Source organism: Rousettus aegyptiacus, unplaced genomic scaffold (genome assembly GCF_014176215.1).
Source record: "Rousettus aegyptiacus isolate mRouAeg1 unplaced genomic scaffold, mRouAeg1.p scaffold_m13_p_4, whole genome shotgun sequence".
NCBI lineage: Eukaryota > Metazoa > Chordata > Mammalia > Chiroptera > Pteropodidae > Rousettus > Rousettus aegyptiacus.
In genome coordinates, this window is record NW_023416307.1 from 69,279,398 (window position 1) to 69,301,734 (window position 22,337).

Here is a 22,337-nt window from a genome sequence, read left to right on the forward strand (position 1 = left end):
TAAAAAATTTATAAAATGAGGGATTGTAAACCGATAAGATCTTTGCAATCTGCGAGGTCAACCAAATTAAATAAACAAACAAACAAGTAAATAAATAAATAAAATACAAATTCCTTTCCATGCCCTCAAATGAAATAATAAACTTAAAAGGCTACTTTATATAGATATTTTCCAGCAGGGGTTGGCAAACTGTGGCCTGCAGGCCAAATTCAGCCTGCTTCCTGCTTTTGTACAGTCTACAGCTCATTACGGTTTTTATATTTTAAGTAATACGATTTCATGGCACATAAATGATATGAAATTCAAATCTAAGTGTGCCTAAATTTTTATTGGAATATAGCCATATTTATTTACCTATTGTCTACGACTGCTTTTACACTACAACAACAGAGTACTCGTGACTGAGGCCATCATGTGGCATTTTTATCATTTCACACTGCTGCTACACACTACAAATCATAGTAAAACATTTTTGCTGAGCATTTCAAGTGCCATGCAGATCACCATACTAGGACATTTTATTATTTTATTAGCAAGATATATACCTGTCAAAAAAAAAAAAGTGGACAAAATATTCCATTTTTAAGGTACAATGAAGTGTGGATTATTTTTTATCGAATTAGATGGCAAAGCATTATGTTTATTATGCAATGAACCTATATCTATGCTATAAGAATACAAATTATGTCGACATTACCAAACCAAGAATTCATCACAATATTACCAAATCACAAAAAAATTCAGAAAAGTTACAAAAAGTCAAAGTTATATCTCATCATAGTAAAATTCCACCAAAAAAGAAAAAAAATGAAGGAAATAAGGCTGCAACCAAAGTACATGTCCAAGTGGCTCATTTGCTAGCCATGAGAGAAATTTAACATTAATTAATTACAGCAGCTGAAAAAAATGTATCCAGAAAACATAAACCTGTTTAAGACCATTATTAGCCTTTGGGTAAGAACAGCTGCTCAAAGTGTTGAGACCACTGGGAACAACATCAATAGACAATTCGAATTATTTTGTGAAGGCGAATTATTTTGAGTGATTTTCCTTGGTTCTTAATAAATTGACAGGTTTCAGGATACTGTTCATTTGTTCCTGTTCATTCAAGGAGTCAATGTTTGAAGTAACTGGAGAATTAGCCTCTCTGAATAAGCTGCATGAAACAGGCGAGAATAGTTTTGAAGAAACTGAGAAAACACTAATTCAATACCCCTGAAGGGAAATCAGCTATGCTGTTACAACTTATAGAAGTAGAAACAGGTTGAGTTTGATAGATTTACACTTGTGAAAATGTATGTCTGGAAAGTTCTTTATTTCTCCTTCATATCAAAAGGAGCGCTTTGCTGGCTACATTATTCTTGACTGGTAGTTCCTTTCATTTAATAGTTTGAATATTTGATTTCACTCCTTTCTGGCTTGTAAGGTTTGTGCTGAGAAGTCTGATGATAATCTAATGGGTTTTCCATTATAGGTTACTGTCTCTTTTCCCTGGCTGCCCTGAGAATTCTGTCTTTGTCGTTGTTTTTTGATAATTTTAATACAATGTGTCTTGGAGAGGCCTTTTTGGGTTGAGATAATTGGGTGTTCTGTTGACTTCTTGAATTCCAAACTACAGCTCCTTCCTTAGATTCGGGAAATTCTCGTCAACTATCTGAAAATGCTTTCTAATCCTTGCTCCTTTTCCTTCTCTTCAAGGACGCTCATTATTCTTATGTTTCTTCTCCTGGTGGTATCAGCTAGTTTTTGTATTTCTCTTTCATTATTTTTCATTCTTCGGTTTCTCTATTCTTCCTTCTGATTTATTTCTAGATTTCTGTCTTCGATATCACTGATCCTTTCCTCCTCTTGGTTGACTCTATTTCCAAGCTTGCTATTTCATGTTTCAACTCTTGCAAAATGGGAGGCTGAGCCCCAACTCCCAATCCAGAGGATCCTTCCCCTAACACCCTCCAAGCCTGAACACAGGGAGCTCACAGTAATCCCAGGCAGGGTCGTTCAGGGAAATTGCTGCATCTTCTCCCCTTCCCATCCTCCTGCAGGGAGCACCAGTGGCTGCTGCTGCTGCAAGAGGGCCAACACCTGACACCCACCCGTAGTTCTGACCTGTGGTAGTTCTTATGTGCAGATTGCACATTCAGAAGTGCTGGTGTGCAGTTTGGGTGTTTTTTGTTGAGTTTTAGATGTTCAGCTTATTGTTATTTCAAGGGGAGAGATCTGGGGACATCTCTCACTCTGCTATGTTTCTGACGTCACTCTCCATTTGTGAAAAGGTAAGGTGTTGAAATCCTATGGTTCTAACTAACGTCATTGTACTATATTGTCAATCAACAGGTACTTTGTAGAAAACATTTGAATCCACCATGCGTTATTGAAGCAGTAGTGTCAACGATGAATTTCATTTGCTTTCATGGACTCAACTACTGTCAGTCCACAAATTTTTGTCAGAATTAACAACCAAGTATTCTGACTTGTCCCACCACACAGCATTTGATGATTTACCAGTGGTATTGATTTACTGTGATTTTTGTTTTTTAGCTCAGGGCCAAATTTTTCAAAAGGAGAAGAACCTCCTTTAACCATTATTATAGAACACTGACTGCATGGCTTTAGAATTCATTTTTGCTAATTTTCTAATTTTGGTCACTCAATGATACTTTGTAATGAACTCAACCTAAAAATACAAGACAACACAGCCCTTACATGCAAAACTTACTATGTGGTGAAGTCATTTTGACAGTAACTAATGTTATTTGATTCACAAGTTAGAACGAAATGCAAGATCTCCATTCTCACACAAATTTTCAGTGGTTATATTTTTCAAGCTCAAACTACAATTTAAGCAGTATTTTCAGACCTCATTGCAAATATAAAGGAAATTTTCATATTTCAAGATCTATTTAATTGTGCAATTGAGCAGCTTTCACTTAACTTTAAATTGTAAATGATTAATCCGACATGCTAAAAGGAAAATATTAAGAGAATGATCTATAATTGCCTTCTAAGAGATCAATATGCCCAATTTAAATCACATACCCTTGGATTGATTCTATTATTGGGTGGTGTTTACCTAGGAGAAAAGACATATTCAAAGATTAAATTTGTAAAATATCATAACAGATCAGGATTAACAGATGAACATTTGCAATTTGTTTTGATTATATGGAATAACTTTGAATCCTAATTAAGAGAAATGTTTTCCTCTACCTCCCCTGCCAAAATTTCATTCTTCTCTCTGGTGGACCTATTTTACAAAAATATGCACTCAATGTTATATTGTTTTAAATTTTATCAATGCAAATTTAGAAATCAGTTTTCTTTTGTTATAGAAATACCTACGTAATATCTTCAATTTTGCCTCTTAGCCCGCAAAGCCTAAAATATTTACTATTCACAGACCTCCGTCTAGAGGAAGTAAAATCTGTGTAGGAAGTTAGCCAATGGAAGGGAAGAAATATTTCCAGCCAAAGAAGACAGCTTGGGCATATGAGTAAGAACCATTAGAGTATGTGAAAAATAGTAGTTATTATATACCAAATCATATAAATACCACGCTTCATTCTTCTTGCCTTTTTGAACCAATTTGTAATACCAGTTTCTTCCAGGAGATGGCTACCTTTATCTTCCCAAAATTTTATTATGAAAAAATTTCCAACATGCAGAAAATTTGAAAGAATTTTATAGTGAACACTCATAAACTCACTACTTTGATTCTCTTACCAACATTTTATTATACTTGTCTTAGCATATATCTATCTATTCATCTATCTTTCCACCCATAATGTTTTTTGATATATCGATATACCTTCCTCTATATACTTTAGCAAGTATTTCATTAACTAGTGCTCAATATTAATTATGATTTCCTTTATTTTAAAGTAAAAGTTACATACAGTGAAATGCTCAAGTATCAAATGAACATTTTCTGAGTTTTGACAAATTATGTAATTAACCTTAAACCCATATATAGATAGAACATTACTATTAGCACAGAAAGTTCTCTTATACCCCTTCTCATTCCGTCTTTCCCATAGCTCTCAGAAGTAACTACTGTTCTGACTTTTGTTTTCCATCATAGGGTAATTTTGAATGGTGTAGACCTTGATATATACAGAATCATACAGTATTTACTTATTTTTTGCAAGGCTTCTTTCACTTAGCATAATCTCTGGAACTCATATGCTGATGTGTAAAATCAATAATTCATTCTGTTTTATTTCTGAGTAGTAGTCCATTATATAAGTATATATTATATGTTCATCTATTGATGGGGAACCTAGACTGTTTCCTGTATGTGTTATGAATTTAGCTGCTATAAACATTCTTCTGGAAAGTTTGTTTTTGCTTTAAAAACGTTTTTAAAATTAAGAAATAATACAAGTGGTGCGGCTTATTCTTCCTATTTTTCAAGAATGAATTATGGGACTTAAGTCTTTTGATCCAAAGCACATTATAATTGTTTGAAACTTTTTGTCATGGAAAAGTAATTAAAAGAGTACATAACAATATAGAGATTATTTTAATGAACCTTCCTACCCAACACCCAGCTTCAACTATTATCCACTCTTGGTCATTTTTTTCATCCATGCCCTTACCTACTGGATCCTCCTTCATATTAAGGCAAATCCCAGCCAGCATGCTATTTTACCTGTAAATATTTAGTATGTGTCTGCAAATATGTTTTTTTAATTAAACACAATCACAGTATGATTATAACATAACACCTAAAGGATTGACAGTACATCTTAATATCATCAAAACTCCAATCAATATTCAAATTACCCATGGTCTGTCCAGCTTGTTTGTTCAAATCAGGCCTCAGATAAGATCCAACGGTTGCAATTGGTTGAGGGGGCTCTTAAATTTCTTTAATCTTTAGTCAGAGCCAGCTTCAACTTGTGCAATCACTATATTCACAAAGGGTCCCACTCTCAGGAACATCTCATACTTGAGATTTATATTCTGTGGTCACTGTCTTGAAAGTCTTAATAATTGTATATTTGAATTTATATTTTGTAAGTGAAGTGAAGTACAATGGGACCAAAGAGCATGTGTCCAGGGCTTGGAGCCTCAGCTCACAACTTGGACTACTTTAGGGGAGGCTTCTAGAGTGTCGCTGTTTCTACAGTCTGCTGATGCTAGCTTCTGCCTGTCCCTCCCTCTCTTCCAAGCTAGCAGCCTCACTGTGCATTCCACAAGCGGCTGGTTGCCCACCCCATCAGGGACTCAGGTACATAACACATCCCAGGGTATTGCCTGTTCGCTATGGGTTGGACCAGGAAAACACTGGAAGGCAATGGCTGTCTCCACTTTCTGGCCTCTACTACACAGAATGTTGGTCCAGTTCCTTGCAGGTTGGAACCCCTAAAGCTGGTGTGCCTTGTGTGTTCCAGTACACACACCAAGTCACAGGGCAGATCCCTGGGCATCTGTGAGGGAGGGCCTGCAGGGGCCCAGTAAATGTCTTCACCTGAGGGAGCATGACGTCAAACACCAAATGAAAAAATATCATGAAAGGTCAAGAGACAGATTGCAAAAGAAAAACATTAACATTTTAGTACCTTTAACAGCATCTTTTTCCTGCTCTTTGTAAAAAGGAGCCCACTCTCATTTTATACTGGGCCCTGGAAATTATTTATGCAGCTAGCCTTGTCCAAAGGTTCTTCTCTCTCACTCTCTCCTTACAATGCTGTTGAAGAAATTAAGTCACCCTGTAGATGCTGACTGCATCGCTGTGGAGTCATTTTACTTGCCCATTTGTCTTCTATGTTTTATATAATAGTTAAATAAGAAGACTTGATTAGATTTTGTTATGTATTTTCTTTTTTAAATTATTTGATTTTTCAATTACAGTTGACATTCAATATATCAATTTCAGTGTCCAGCATATTGGTTAGACATTTAAATAACTTATGAGATGATCCTCCCATAAGTCTAATACCCACCTGACACCATACATAATTATTACAATATTATTGACTATATTCCCTGTGCCATAGTTTATATCCCCATGAGTACTTTGTAACTACCAATTTGTATTTCTCAATCCCTTCAACTTTTTCACTCAGACCCCCTAGATTTTTTTAAAGAATGCTTCCTAATTTTTAAGAATAACTTTCATAATTTTCAATAATGCTTTAAAACTTTAAAGAAAGCTTCATAACTTTTAATGCTGTAGAATTTTTAAACCTAAAATTTTTCTAATTTAGTTACTAGGCATTGCTTTCAAAGTCCCCCCTAAAGTCAATGCCTGAGAGTCTTGGGATTGACCAGCTTGCTGGGCACTATAGTGGTATATTCTTTTAAAAAGGCAAGATCGCTCTTATATCCAGAAAAGAATGTTATTAGAAGAAAATTCTCAGAAGCATTTATTTGTTTTCTAGAGGTGGTAAACACAGAGATGCACTATCCAAACCAAGGGCTTGCTGCCCAATAATAGGCATCATGGTCAGCTGCATCCTCCAGCTGTCAGTAGGATCTGGTTCAACTGCTGAGAACCACCTCACTTAAGTCATGACTCTCTGGGGCAACCTTTATCTCATGACTAAGTAAAGTGGAGGTATAATAAGGTTGATTATTTGACCCAAAATGGGGTACTCTGACAGGCAATAATCGTTCTAGAGCTCCTGGCAAGGCTGACTGAGGTTTAACTGAACCAGCAATGTATTTAACTTTCTGCCTAATACTTCTTTCTCCCCCTTCTTTCACAGGACTTGATCCCTAATAAATATCTTGCACCCTAAATCTCGTCTCAGTAGATGCTTCCAGAGATGCCAGCCTGTGACAAACACTAGGTGATGTTATCCCACATAGTCTACTGTTCTATAGCTGCCAGCCCCTGAAAGACACACAGACCACCAGAACTCAGTGAGTTATAGGAAACACACTCTTTATTCAGCTAGCTGGGTCTGGCAGGGGTACGCAAACCCCAAATTAAGCAGCCCCGAAATGTAGAGGTACAGGGTTTTTAAACCCAAAATTCCATTCTTCATTCTGTCTAAACACAAAGGTCTATTTTTCTTCTATTCACTACCTGTCGACCCACAGGTTGGGTGTGCAAGCGGGGGCACAGAAGCAGAAAGCTTATTGTTAGGATGTTATGTTTCTATGGGTGACAGCCTATGTTCCCATGGACATAGCCAAGTAGTAATTTTCCAGCCAGCACATTCCCCACTGGCCTTAGCAGAAAATCAAATCTTTAATTCATCATGTGGAATTTGCTCATAGCCTCTATTCTGTAATACTAAAAGTCTAATAGAATAAATTCTCTTCCTTATATATGCAAACAAGAAATTGAGAAAACATGGGCCAAAAGTTAACAAGAGGAAGAGGAGGATTAAAAATTAGCTGCAGCAGATAGAAGGGTTGTTAGCCATGGTGACCAATTGAACATCCTATGAAACCAGTTATTTGATTCTAGTCTCTGTTTTTTCTTGGTATCTAAATTTTTCTGTACTAATAGTAAGCTTTTTCTAATTACTCCAGAGTTATTGGCATAGAAGCAATGGGTTTGTCTAGAGCCATACATAATCTATCTTGTTCTAAAAATAAATAATAAATTTAAACCTCTTTTATTCTGAAGGACTACTTCTGCTAGTGAATCAACTTGAAGTTCTAGCCTGCTGAGCTCAGTTAAATTTAGGGAAGTTCTTACCCCAACATAATAAGGGAGTTTTGGGTTTACAACCAGCAATATTGTCCTATGTCTGGGGTGGTCTTATTTAAGACCTTGTGTATTGTTGTTAGCAAAGTTATTAATGTTCCTTCTGGTTCTGGTTGTGGCTGGTCTGATGCCTGGGCTAAAGAGGAAAAAAGGAGGAAACAGAGGGTTATACTTACGTACACACTTGAGGCTTAGTCTTAAGGGCCCGTCTTCTTGAGCTGTCCACTTTTGTGCTGCCTTCATGTAGGAGTGATGAATCCATGATGGGATGCTGTCTACTTTAACTGCAGTGGGCGTCATCAGGTAGACAGTGAAGGGTCCTTTTTATTTGAGTTCTAGTCCTTTGAAAGTGAACTTCCGGATTTCCACAGAGTCCCCAGGCTGAAAGTGATGGGGAAGTCTGTCCCCCGGAGCTGAGTGGACAGCACGAACCCATGACCAAATCTTCTTCTGTACATTTCGAAGGGCCTTTAAAGACTTAAGTAAGACAAGGTTACGCATTTTTGCCTTTTTCTCATCTTCTATTTTAGGCACTAAAGCTGGGGTTTTTCCAACGAAAATTTTAAATGGAGTGAATCTATTAATATACAAAGTACGCCTGGCTCGGAGAGGAGCAAAGGGGAGAAGTTTTACCCAGGTCTCACCAGTTTCTAATCCTAACTTGACTAATGTCTCTTTTAGAATCCGATTCATTTGCTCTACTTGGCCCGAACTCAGTGAAATCGACTTCCCGGTGGTCTCCCGGATAAGTTCCTCTTTCCCTATGTTTCAGTTCTTCTATCTTTCCCTTCTTTGGATTAATTTGGGCACAAGGCGGGCATCATGAGGCAATCTCCTCTGCAGTTTTTCTCCCTTCTAACAAGTGAAAGTAGGAGTCTAAAGCTTGGAGCATTAGTCCACCCTAGGTACATGGTCTGGTGTAGTTGGTAGAGGAGAGTCCTTCCAAGGGCCCGTGAGAGCCTGATTTTTCTATCTGGGGTCATCCACCACACCTGTTGGTTCCTAGTGGCTCTTTTGTCTTGAAAGTATATGTCCTCTTCTACCATATATGTTGGAGACGAAGGCAGTTCTGGGTAAGGGACAACAGTCAGTAGATGTGGCAAGGGCCCCACTGGCCTTATGGCCACGGTTCTTGCCTCTGCATCGGCTTGTAGGTTTTGCTTAGCCTCAGGACTATTCACTTTTTGATGCCCTTTACAAAGAACAATAGCCAGAGCCTAAGGCATCCATATGGCTTCAAGTAAGGCTAAATCTCCTCCTTGTTCTTAATGTCCTTCTCAGCTGAAGTCAGAAGCCTTCTTTTTTTCTAGATGGCTCTGTGTACATGTGCAGTGGCAAAGGCATATCAGCTGTCAGTGTATATTGTGACTGTCTTATCTTTCTTTTTTCCATCTTACTGCCTCAGTGAGGGCGATGAGTTCTGCCTTTTGAGCAGAAGTCCCATGGGGAAGAGCCTGTAACCAGATAGTACCAGTTAGAGTTAAACCGCTGCCCCAGCATACCTCCTTCCTTCCTGCAGGAAGTCACTCCCACCCATGAACAGAACTTCATCAGCCCCAGGCAAAGGGGAGTCTTTGAGGTCTGGCCACAAGGAACACACAGCGTCAGTGAAATCTGTGTAGTCATGAACAGGGGTCTTGTGGTCTGGGTCTGGCAATAGATTGGCTGGATTGATGACAGTAGCTTTGGATTTTAGCCATACGTTTGGGGTCATCTGGTGCCTCCCTGTTGTTGAACACCTTCCAGGCTATATTAACAAGTTGGAACAAGTTCATCCCTGCAAAACCTTCTAATTTTTCAGATATCAGGGGCTGCCTGAGTAGCAAAGGGTATATTAATTGCCTGCTGGTTCTCAGCGGCCTCAGGATCAATGGGGGTGTATACCCGGTACGCCTCATTCAAGAGACGCTCCAAGGTATTCTTGAGGTCCCTCCCTGTATAATTTCAGTTATCTTAGAAAGGTTAGTTGGCTGGTGAGCAGCCATCCTAATTTCCCCAATTAGAATCTGGTGGTACCGATCTAATGCCGTTCTCCCTGCCTGAGAATTGTGTCCCCAGTCTGGGCGGGTGGAAGGAAATTCCTCCTCAATCTGTTCCCCTGCTTCCTCAACTTTCCTCCCTCTTGCAGCTATCTTTTGTTTCAGCCCAAATGAGTCTGAGCATTCTTCAGAGGTCAAGGGGGTAATTAAAAGCCGTTGGAAATCATCCCAGGTGGGTCAGTGAGTCTGAAAGACACTTTCTAAGAGTCCCATTAATGCCTGGGGTTTCTCAGAGAAAGGTGGATTTTGTGCCTTCCAGTTGTACAGGTCACTAGTCGAGAAAGGCATGTAAACCATAAAGGGCCTGTCTGTGTGATGCCCCTGGGGTGGCGCTTCTCGCAAGGGGAGGATGGCTGGAGTGGTGGTATCAGCTGGTGCCCTGCCTGGAGTAGGAGCAAGAGGCCCATAGGGGTTACCTGCCTGCATCTGAGGAGGTGAGGCAGTACTATTTGGCCTCTGTTGTCCTGAATTATAGGGTGGGGGGAAGGTCACTGTCCTCCAGTGGAGATTGGAGGACTGAGGGACTGAGCTGTCTAGGAGATTCACTTGCTGTATGTTTCAGGGTGTCCACAACTAAGACTTGCGCCCCCAGAGAGAGGGCACACCGGCAGAGCCAACAAGGGGGTTCTGAACAAGGTTTAACCATTGATCGATGTAGGGAAACTGATTGGGATGTTTTGCGTCTCCCGTGACAACCTTCCAAACATTCCTCACCAAACCCTTTGTCAAAAGAGCCCTTCGGAGGCCAGTTTATATCAAAAGACAGCCACTCAACTTCACAGTCTGCCTGGAGAAAACTTTATGCCATAGTCAGCTCCCTCTACAAACCCTTCTTTGAAATGTCGCAGGAGACACTCCAAGGGTTGTCTTCTGTGAACTCAGGCTTCCCCCCATCGCTTGCACAGAAAACACAAAACACAAAACAGACACTCAGACGAGAAAAATTACTGGGTTGTAGGTAGACCCAGAGAAGTCTGCCACCTATAACCTAGACAGGACCAGAGACAATAAACAGAACCAGACAACAGAGCACAGGAGGCAGTGTCCCACGTCCTGGCCACAGTCCAGGAGATATGACTATGTCCAGTCTCTCCATGGACCCCCAATGACCGGTCAACAGAACCAGGAAGGTACTTTTTTATCCAGATGCTGAGGCCTCGGAGATTCCAGATTCCCATCAGGACCAGCAATAAAGAGTGTGTCCTGAAATTTGCCACCTTGACAATTGCATTAACCTCATCACGGCATTCAAGGGCCCTGGAATGTCTCAGTATGGCCACCCCTTTGAATCCATAACAGGGACAGTAAATGCTTCGGAGGCCGGTCCGATCTTAGATCTCAGGGCCACTCCCTGAGATCTTGCTGGGGCCTCCAAATGTTGTAGCCACCAGCCTCCGAAAGACACATGGACCACCAGAACTCAGTGAGTTATAGGAAACACACTCTTTATTCAGCCAGCTGGGTCTCTCAGGGGTACGCAAACCCCAAATTAAGCAGCCCCAAAATGTAGAGGTACAGGGTTTTTAAGCCCAAAATTTCATTTTTCATTCCGTCTAAATACAAAGGTCTATTTTTCTTCTATTCACTACCTTTTGACTCACAGGTAGGGTGTGCAAGTGGGGGTACAGAAGCAGAAAGCTTATTGTTAGAATGTTATGTTTCTATGGGTGATAGCCTATGTTCCCATGGACATAGTCAAGCAGTAATTTTCCAGCCAGCACACTGCTATTTACTATTATAGGTACATTACTCCTAAAATATATCCTATTCCAAACACTCCTCTGAACTTGTTTAACTTCCCACTACACAGTTCTACCTTAATATCTCATGGGCATCTTAAAATTAACCTTTCCCAAACTGACTTTACCCCACAAACATGCTCTTTCCTCTTATCTGTCTTCTTTTGACAAATACCACTATTCACTAAGTCCCATCTGCACAACATCCTTACTTCCTTTATTTTCTATTGTTATGTTAACAAATTATTCCCAAGTCATAGTTTAAAATAATAAGTATCTATGATCTCACAGTTTCTGTGGGTTAGGAATTCAAGAGGGTTTATCTGGGTGGAAACTTGAAGAGCAAGGAACATGTGCTGCCCCAGAGCCTCTGGAAGGAGCACAGATACCTTGATTCTAGTCCAGTGATACTGATTTCAGACTTTTGGCCTCCAGAATTGAAAAAGAATACATTTCCAATGTTTTAAGCTACCAAGTTTGTGGTAATTTGTTACAACACAGGAAATAAATACAACAGGTGAAGTATGTAGAAAAGGTGAATAAGCAGTGAAGAGAAGAATGCTCTTTTCAGGAGGTATACAGACCTGAGAAGAGCACCAACTTTGGATCAGAATTGCTCCATAAATAAAAGAGGTTGGAGTGAAGCTGAGCCTTTTGCCTATAAAAGAGACTAAGGATAATGTCACAAAAATTTATGGATAGTGTTGGAAACTTGTGCTTTGTGACACTTCATAAAATGCTTTTAGGAGTTTCTGTGGAATTTCTTCTTATTCTGAGAATGTCTGAACATAATTTCATATGTGATACACACAATGTGTTACAAAGAACCATCAAATACCAATTCAAGAATGCCCTCCAAGAAACAGTAAAACGACTAAAATCCTTAAGACTTACTTTCCTGCTTTACCTCCAGAGAGCTAGTTAAGCTAAATGTAGTTTTGAAGACCGATAAAAGAAAATCTTTCTAAAATGCTTGGGAAGGAGCTATAAATTCTGGGGTTCTATGGAGCAAACAGGATCAAATTCCTACAAGTGAATCTTGGCTCCACCCTCTCTACTCACAACTAGCCACGACTCGGAGCTTGTAGAAGCCAGGACTATTCCAGAAAAAAAAAATTATTTTTTGCAATTAACCATTTGTTTAATCAGCAGTGATTTAAAACAGAGAGATGGATGAATGTCAGTTGATAGAATTCATCAAGCCATGGAAGCCTGAAACATTCATCTGCCTACAGTCTACGTAGACATTATCTTTCCTAAGTATACCAGGTATTCTCAACAGCTGGTCAGAGTTGGCCAGGCTGTCCAATTCCTCTTCTTTGCTTTGCTTTTCAATTCCACCCATATCTCTGTTAACTCATCCTTGAGACTGGTTTCAGCATAACTGTACAGCTTTCCTAAATTCAATCAGCCACCTTATTGGATTTTCCAAATCTCTTCAACCACCTACTTACAGAGTTTTTAGGGTAAGCTGCTTACCCTAAATCAGTCACTGGCCACTCCCCATCCATCATATGCTTAAGTATCTAGCATTACTTGAGAAAGGCTCAAGAGATTGAGATGTTGACCCTCCCATCTCTTGGCCAGAGCCCTGTTTTTTAGGCCTTCTCCAGGCAAGGGCTTTGCCCTCCTCCTCTGTGCAACTACCAGCTGCTGGGATCCAATAGACAGCAACCCGACCTAGCTCTTACCCGAAGGCAGTCGTCATTTTTCAGTACTATGGCGCTTACTTAACAGGAATTTTGTAAACTGAGTGAATGGATGGATATAAATGCTTTAGCATAAGTCCTGGCACAGAGCACTCAATGAATGTTACAGTTAATGCAAAGCGCTATTAACGCTCAACTCTATTTGCACGGCTTGGAAGACAGTTCAGATGTCATTACTTTTTTGTAAATGGTGAAACTATTAAAATTTAATGTTGTTGATTGAGATAAAGACCAACATGGAGGGCAAAAATGTGATATCAGGTTTTACCTGCGGGGTATTCATTTGTGGGCTACTAAGTTATAGCAGAGAGAGTTCACATTCCTGCGGCCAGATGATGGCTCTAGAACACCTGACCGTAGGAGAGAATGACTCCCAAACCAACCGCCTGACGCCTGCGTGCGTGACTTTAATTCCCTCTCGCCCTCAAAGGTTCCGCCGCCTTTTGCAGAATTCCTCCGTAGGAAGGCGACCGCGGTTGAAACCTAGATCAATCAGCCGGTGGGTGTGACGTCATCACCGAGCGCCGGGGCTATAGGAAGCAATTGGAGGACGAGATTGCCGCACGACCTTATAAGGCCTATTCCCATGATCCTCTCCTTCTCTTCACCATCTTTCTTTCTCTCAGGCAGCCACAGCCATGAAGTAAGCAGGAATCCGCTTCCATCTTCAGGCAGATCGCTCCCTTGGCGTCCCGGGCATGGCCTCTCCTTGCTGTAGACATCCTCCCTAATGAGCTTTCGCTTTTCGTTACAGGGTCGAGCTGTGCAGTTTCAGTGGGTACAAGATCTACCCCGGACACGGGAGGCGCTACGCCAGGACCGACGGGAAGGTGAAAGGCTGCGTCGGCTAAATACGATTTGTGCTTTTAACAGGAACGACAGGGCTAATTCGGTCTGCGCGGGTTCATTTACCACGTCATTCTTGGTCCCTGAAAGACTTGCTTCGGGGACACTGCAATGGTTGTGGGGATCGGAAACCTCTTAAGTGAAACCATTCTTGAGCTTTGATGTAGCGTGAATCGGGTCGGAAATTAGGAGTTTGTGTAACTTTATGTCTTGTGTGAGGGAAATGGGCCTCCGAGGTGCCTGGCTGCGACAGGGACACTCCTTGGGATGGGGGGGGAGGGGAATGACAGGAACTGGATGTTGCCCGGAATTTAACGCCCTACCCTCCCCTGCAACATGAGTTTAGCTTTGCCTGCTCGTGAGAAAAGATGTGACCAAATGCAAAGGTCTTCCAGGAGCCACTCAATTAACTGCTAGTTCTGTAATACAAGTCATTTGGTCTCTGTGGGCCCCAATTTGGTAAAGTGAGAGGATAGAACTAGAAAAATTAATTTGCTAAGGATTTCAAGCTCAGCCTTTTCTACTTTGTATAGTTGAGTAAGTAACTTCTGTACTTTGAACTTGTCTCAACAGGTTTTCCAGTTTCTTAATGCAAAATGCGAGTCAGCATTCCTTTCCAAGAGGAACCCTCGACAGATAAACTGGACTGTCCTTTACAGAAGAAAGCACAAAAAGGGACAGTCGGTGAGTTGAAATATACTTTGATGTAACGGGGCTATCTCTTAAGTTGCATAAACTTTGACCCTCAGCTGCTGCTCTGTAAAATTATAACTAAATGAGACAGTATATGGAAGTGCACCTAAACTATGAAGTAACTAACACTGAAGTGAAAGTGATTGATATAAACATTGCCGCCTCATACATCTTAGTAGGCTCACAGTAAATACGAAGTTTAAATTTGAAGGCATCCCTTTGCCCAAGTCAGATAAATTATATTAAGCATACTTGGATTAAAGGGCAGAATGGAAGTGTTTAAGTTGTTAACGGTAGGTGGAAACTAGTTATTATGGTACCTTGGTTTTATAACATTTAAAGGGTTCTAACACAGGTATTAGTGGAATCTTCCAGCATACTAATTGTCAAGAAGATTGGATGTCTTTTTGAAGTGCTCTTTTAGCTTGATGGAAATTTTTGAAAAAAAGTTTGAGTGCCTTGGCAGTAGGATTAGTATCTAGGAGGTTTGGAATATTTAAATTTGCGAATATTTAATAAGCCACTCTTGGATGAAAGACAGACATTACTAGGTATTGTGGGAGTTCAAAGGAAGGAGAAATTTCTTTCAATTTAATTTAAAAATAGATGTGACACGTCTACTTAGGGTGGCCATTATCAAAAAAGGGAAAATACAAGTAAGTGTTGGCGAGGATGTGGAGAAATTGGGAACTATTATGCACCGTTGTGTGTAAGATGGTACAGGCACTGTGAAAACGTTTTGGCAGTTTCTGAGAAAGTAAAACAGAATTACTGTACAGTAATACCATTTCCAAGTACATACCCAAGAGAATTGTAAGCAGGAACTTAACAGATAACTTGTACACTAATGTTCATAGCACTATTATTCCCAATAGTCAAAAGGTGGAAACAACCCAAATGTCCCATAAGTGGACAAGTAGATAACAAAATGTAGCATATAAATGGAATATTACTCAGCTTTAAAAAGCTGACAGCCAGCTAGCATGGATGAATCTTTAAGACATTATGCTAAGTGAAATCAGACATAAAAGGACAAATACTGTATGAACCCACTTTAATGAGGTACCTAAAGTAGACAGATTCATAAAGACAAAAAGTAGAGGTTATCAGGGTAGGGTGGGGTGGGGTTGGGAATGAGTTGCTATTTAATGGGTATAGAGTTTGAGACAATGTAAAAGAACTGGAGATAGATAGTGGTGGTTGTTACACATAATTGTGCTTGTACTTAATGCCACTGAGTTATAAACTTAAAAATGCTTTAAAATGGTCAACTTTTATATGTATTCTGCCACCATGGAAAATATTTTTAAGTGGATTTGCAATATGAAACAGGTAAATAGTGGCATTTTCTACAATGAAAATTCATCTGGGTAACATGTTTTAAATGAGCATTTTAGTTAACCACAAATGTGCCCTATTTTCTCTGTGTATTCTGTTCAAAAATTTAAAGATATTTAGCATATCCCTGCCTTAATAAACACTTCTCTTTGTTTAATTTTCCTTGGACTTAGAGGTGCACTGGAAGATATTTTTTCTCATAAGCACTGTAGTATAGGTTTCCATATAAAATCTGCAGTAAATGTTTTAATTGTACTGCCTTGATCCCTAACACTTGGTGGCTCTCCAGTCGTATATGATTTTTTTCTAATTTGACTGTTTTTCCCAGTGATAGTACTTTGAGTAAAAACAAAATAGGGAAGTTGAAGTTTGGTACTTTTTTCCCAAAAGTAAAATTTTTAAATAGTCTTACTAAAATTTTAAAATACTATCCAGTTAACTTCCTAACAGTTTTAACTTTTTATAGTAAAAAATGGCCAGGATTTAACCAGTCCTAAATAAAAAGGCCTAAGAGAGGGATCTCCTGTCTCCTTTTGACATGTGATGATATAGCTACAGTGGGAAGAGGATCTTCACCTGACATTGCTGGTGCCCTGACTTCCAGCCTCCCGAACTCTGGGAAATACATTTTTGTTTATAAGATACTCAGTCCAGTATTTTGTTACAGCAGCCGAGATGGACAGGGATAAATATTAATCTTAAATGACTTCATATTCCCCGCCTTAAAGACGTACTCATTTCTTCCCCAAATTCATGAAGCAAGGTTTTTAAGTGTGCTCCTATCTCTTTGTAGGAGGAAATTCAGAAGAAAAGAACCCGCCGTGCAGTCAAATTCCAGAGAGCCATCACTGGTGCCTCTCTTGCTGATATAATGGCCAAGAGGAATCAGAAACCTGAAGTTAGAAAGGCTCAAAGAGAACAAGCTATCAGGTAAGGAAGCTTTCATTATTTGGGTTTATAGTCTAAATGATTTGTTAATTTCTATATGCAATTAAAGCTACTGTGTAATTTCTAATATATGTTAAGGTGACTTGGTGGTTAATGACATTTATTGACAAACTTTGGATGTCTCCTAAAAATGGAGATGGGGAAGGAATATAATTCTCCTTTTCCAAAACACTCTAATTCCTTGTTAATAAGTTATACTCTTAAGCAGTAAAGTGCTTTGCCTGAAGTTATTTTTTATTTTAACCCCACAGGGCTGCCAAGGAAGCAAAAAAGGCTAAGCAAGCATCGAAGAAGACGGCAATGGCTGCTGCTAAGGTAATTGTTGGATTGTCTTAGAACAGGAAAGCTTATTTTTAATCCAAATTATGTTAAAAGTTTTAAGTTTTTAAAGAATTTAGTGCAAGGCTCTAATGGAAATGATGTTCATAACTAGATTCTTGATGTTTCGTTTCTTAAAGTTTATTTTGAAATAATTTTAGATTTTACAGAAAAGTTTTCAATAACTATACACAGCTTACAGTTCAGCATCCCACATTGCATCGAGTTATGTCTCCTTGATTCATCCAGTCTATGACCGTATTTTTGACTATGTTTCATATAAAGGTAGACTTTTAACTTTGGGAGTCTTCTTAAAAATAATATTAAGAATGCAGTTAAATAATTAGGAAAGCAATCTAGGATACGTGCAGAATTTGAACATAAGAGAGAGGTAGTTGGTTAAAAAAGAAAGTTGCATGGAATAATACCACGTTATTCTTTTCCAGGCTCCCACAAAGGCAGCACCTAAGCAAAAGATTGTGAAGCCTGTGAAGGTTTCTGCTCCCCGAGTTGGTGGAAAACGCTAAGTTGGCAGAAATTTTTAAATAAAGATCTGAATATAATTAGATTGTGGTGATTTTTTTCCCCCCTACAAACAGGCATGTTGGGCCTACATGGTAATACCTGAACTACAGAGAATTTACGAGTTAGGCATTTTTAAAGAGTTCATTTCTGTGAAATAGTACTTCCTAATGTAAGCCTCTTAGTTGGAGAGATGTTAAGCAAAAAGTTAGAAATTAAGATCTGTGTGGTTAAATGCTAGCTTTGCTCAGCTGAGGTGTAAGGACATGTTACAAAGTTCACTGTCTTAAGTGTTTGGTTATAGGGCTGATTACTAGGGTGCTGTATAGATTGAGTCCAGGTCGATTGCTAAAAGATACTTTTTCTATCACTTGTGTCTGCATGGAGTAAACCTTAGTGAATATTTTCTTGTTAAATTATCCATTTCTATGATAAGTTGACATTTATATTGGGTTTGCCTTTTCACTGGAATCCCACCTCTTCCCATTGGTTGATAGCCGAGTTAGTTACAAGTACTTAAAACTATCAGCTGTTTTTTAATCTGCTCTTTCAGAAAACCGGCTTAAGAGGACAACTTCTTGATTAAAATGTATTTACAAATTTCCAAAGCAATTTGACAGAGGCATAGTAAAAACTAAAGATTCCTCTATTGTAAAAGTAGCCTGCTGATGTTCAACAGCTGAAATATGAAAAATAATAATCATAATTTATCTTGAATAGGCTTCAATTTATAAATAAATCATATGTACTACATTGTGTCAAGTTCCAAGGATACAACAGTTAACAAGCCACATGCTCTTTGAGAAACAGTGCTTTTATGTATATGAATACTAGGTGAAAGCAATATCAGACATTGACACTCCCCACCTCCATTCTATGCAAGATGATGGAATTATTCTTCCTAGTGCGTGTTAAATTCAGGCAGTGTTCTAAGTCTTGGGAGTATCAAATCAATGAAACAGTCCCTTTGGGGGACTTAAACTAAAAAGGTATAAAATCAATATAAGATGCAAGATAACACTGCCTAGAGTTTGCTTAGAAATAATTGAGATTTTGTTTAAAAACTTTATTGTGGTAATGTTTCCATTATGAAAATGTAGGGAAAATAAGATCCTTATTTGGCTGCGAACAAGGAATCTATAAACCAAAGTATCCAACCTGAATACAGAGCTATGAATTCTACTTTTTCAGATACAATAAAATGTCCCCTTAAACCACTATTTTGGTCTGAATGTCTCAAAGTGGAACTGCTGGCTCTGATTTACTCAAATTCTGGGTAGCCTGCATCCCTGAGGGAGCTAGAACAAAGTATAGATAGTCCCACTCACATGGGAAAACAGGCATCTCTGGGTCCTGTGGCTCGAGACCCCTCAGGTGATCTCATTGCTGTTTTGGCATAAAAATGAGAAGAAAAGTGTTGACCTCAAAAAACGGCAAAGCTAATATACCAAAAAAATTTGCACAGTTAAGATGCATATTACAAACTCTGGACAAAAAAACATTAAGGACCCTGTTAATTTCCTTATGTAAACTCAAAATTATTAAGAAAAAGATTGCCCCAATAAAAGCCAAGTATATAAATTGATAAAATTGATAATTCACAGAAGAGAAATAGACATAAATGTAAAAATTTCACAATTCAAAATAAAACACTGGACTACCAAAATTTTATCAGCAAAAAATTTTTAATGCTGCTGATCAAAGTTTATTTTGATGTGTTTTATTATCTGTTGGGATCCTGGTCTACATTTCTGCTTTGTACTGTATTAACTGTTTTGTCCTCGTAAGTTTTCCAGGAACATTTTAATTGCTGTGCCATATCCATGACATGGAGATGTACTGACCCAGCGATTCCCTGTTGACCTTTTTTTACCATTTCCATCACTGCACATACCACTACCCTGAACGTCTCATATGTGGATATTTTCTGCATTTGGACAGTTTTCTTTGATTCCAAAAGTGTAACGACTGGATTAAAAGACATGCAAAATAGGTTTTCGAAACATCCAAATAACTTTTAGGAAAGACTCAATAGCATCCATCCCCACTGGCCTTTGTTATTGCTATGCTAGCAACATTAGATGTTTTTTTATTATTTTCAAAAATTTACTTTTTTGAATAGGTGATGCCTGCCACACAGGTTACAAACCGCAAAATATTCCAAAGGGTGAGTGGGGAAAAGTCAATCTCTTCACACCAGTTCATTTCCTAGAGAGTATTAACTCCCTGTGCCCTGGCCACCTCCATCTACCTTGTATATTTGACCAGTCCTTGCAGGGACTTTCCTTGCTTGTGCTTTTTTGTCAAGGAGAGGGGCATTTTTGTAATCATTTGACAACATTTATAGGAGCTTGCTCTTGTTTACTGTCAAAATACATGACATAAAAGATGCCATCTTAACCATTATTAAGTGCACAGTTCAGTGACTTTAAGTGCATTCACATTGTTGTGCAACCATCCCCAACATCCATCTCCAAGATTTTCCATTTTCCCAAACTGGAACTCTGTCCCCATTAAACAGCAACTCCAGCACCCACCGTCTGCTTTTTGTCCTGGGAATTTCACTTCTTTGGAAATCTCGTGTGGAATCACACAGTATTGGTCCTGCTGTTTTGTTCTTTATAATGCCTCATCTTCCCAGTTCATTTCTGTCTTTGCTTTCGCTGTCACCATCCAGGAGAACCTGTAGGACCTATTCCTGGAGGTTGACCCTCTGACAAGCAGGTCCTCAGTGCTTACCACTGTGGGCCCTGCTGACTGCTCTGGGAGAATGCGCTGAGCTCTTCTCCAGCATGTTGGGGTCACCTTTCCCCCCATCTTGTCCTTGTACCGTGTTTTCAGCCTTCCAGGGGCCTCAAGCACCCACATCTGGAGACTGCTCTCTCTCCCTGACCTTGGCCAGCGTCCCTCTCCTGTTGTTTTTCTTCCAGACTTTGAGACCCCCAAAATTCATTTTGTCTGGGTACCTTGGGTATTGGAAGTTGCTGACTAGAAGAAAAAGGCTCCCCAAGTGATATGCCACCGGGATGTTGGGTGCTGAAGTTGGTCGCAGGTCAAAGGTCTTCATGCTTAGGCACCACCTGGGAACCAGGAACATGGCTAGGACCAAGGCTGTTAGGAGGTGATGGGGCAAATAAGGATTGGTATTAGGTACTTTTCCTGGACCAGGTAGCAGCCAGCCTCTTCCACCCACTTCACATGCCAGCTACAGGCAGATGATGACGCAGAGAATATTGAGGGACCACTTGGGGCTGGGTTCCAGGTGTGCATGTGAGCGGGGTCCTGGAGGTTGGGGAGCAGGAGTCATCCACTGTCCTCTGTAAAGCAGGAAATCCTGGGTGGAGTCAAAGGGCAGATCTAGGTTTTAAGGTTCCTAGATGAAACGGGCCACCTGATGCAGTGCCTGTTCTGCAGTTGCCCTGGACCAGGGAGGGAGTCCATTGAGCGCTTGTATGGTGGGCAGCTGCCCTCTGTGGAACAGTTAAATCCAAGGTGGAGATCTCGGATTTGGGGCCTGGCAGCGCTCTAAGTTTGAGGACAGTCGGAATGGGAGCCGCGGCTACCCTCTGCTTAGAGATAGGGCACTGAGTTGGAGGTCTCATGGTCTGGCGGATGTCAGGGGGATCCTGCCCACCTGGCAGAGGAGGGTTGCGAAGCCGGAGGCTCGAGCCGTGCCCTCCCCCGCTAGTGAGGATCAAGCGCGTTCTGACTGCTGGTACCTCAGTGACCCCGGCCTAACGGGGTTGCCCGGGGAGAGAAGCCTGGCCACCCTGGCTAGCCCGGCCGTCCGGCGCAGTTCCAAGAGGCGTTGGGAGCGAGTACGCGGACCCAAGGCACTGGAGAAGGACTGAAGGTGGGCGCCAACACGAAGGTGTAGGTGTAGCTCAAGATGTGGGCAACCCGCCCAGAAACCCGGAGAATGAGCGAGAGGCGCGCCATCGCCCGAGGCGCAGGATGAGGCGAAGAACAAGAATACCTGAGGCAGAATACCTGAGGCGGGAGCGCCGCTTCTCTGTTCCATACGGCTTCCCGCCTGCGCCTGGCTTTTACAGCCTTTTACAGCCACGCTGCGCATCACAATGCCTCCTCCTCCCGACATCACCTCGCGCCCCCGCCCATTCCCCAGGAGGCTGTCACCCGTGACTTCCTGACCGCACCATATGGACGCCCCACCTAACCCCCTTCCGGGGGACCTTGTGCCCACGCCCACCTCACTTCTTGTAGCGACTGGCTGGCTCCCTCTCCCCCAACCCAAAGCCATCATTACACAGGTGGAGCAACGCCGGGAGCGTGCGGATGGACCCGAGAGCAGGCAGTGGGCGAGCTCTCGACCCTTGGTGTGGGTCCTGCACCTAGGACTTTCTGTGGTATTACTATGGGCGCCCATTATCCTGATGCTACAGCTGCTCCCTTTGCTGCCACCATCTGATAGCTGTTTCTGATGATGGGACCTCGAGACACAGACATCCACTGCAGAGTGGGCAAGCTGCAGGTGGCCTAAGGTAAGGACAGAGGAGGTATT

At 40.7% G+C, this 22,337-nt stretch overlaps 1 protein-coding gene across 1 annotated transcript; it reads left to right on the forward strand.

Annotated features, from left to right (window-relative positions):
• Positions 1-13,705: 13,705 nt before the first annotated feature.
• On the forward strand, positions 13,706-17,859 carry RPL24 (ribosomal protein L24). The gene is made up of 6 exons (XM_016144742.2): positions 13,706-13,793; positions 13,905-13,980; positions 14,570-14,680; positions 16,821-16,957; positions 17,227-17,290; positions 17,740-17,859. Exons 1-6 carry the CDS (start codon positions 13,789-13,791, stop codon positions 17,818-17,820), a joined length of 474 nt encoding a protein of 157 aa, XP_016000228.1. The 5' UTR covers positions 13,706-13,788; the 3' UTR covers positions 17,821-17,859.
• Positions 17,860-22,337: the final 4,478 nt, after the last annotated feature.

Excerpts from the sequence above, each read along its gene's own strand:
- RPL24 (XM_016144742.2), top strand. Across the intron at positions 16,958-17,226 it reads CAAAGAGAACAAGCTATCAG|GGCTGCCAAGGAAGCAAAAA; the intron begins GTAAGGAAGCTT and ends TTAACCCCACAG. Across the intron at positions 17,291-17,739 it reads CGGCAATGGCTGCTGCTAAG|GCTCCCACAAAGGCAGCACC; the intron begins GTAATTGTTGGA and ends ATTCTTTTCCAG.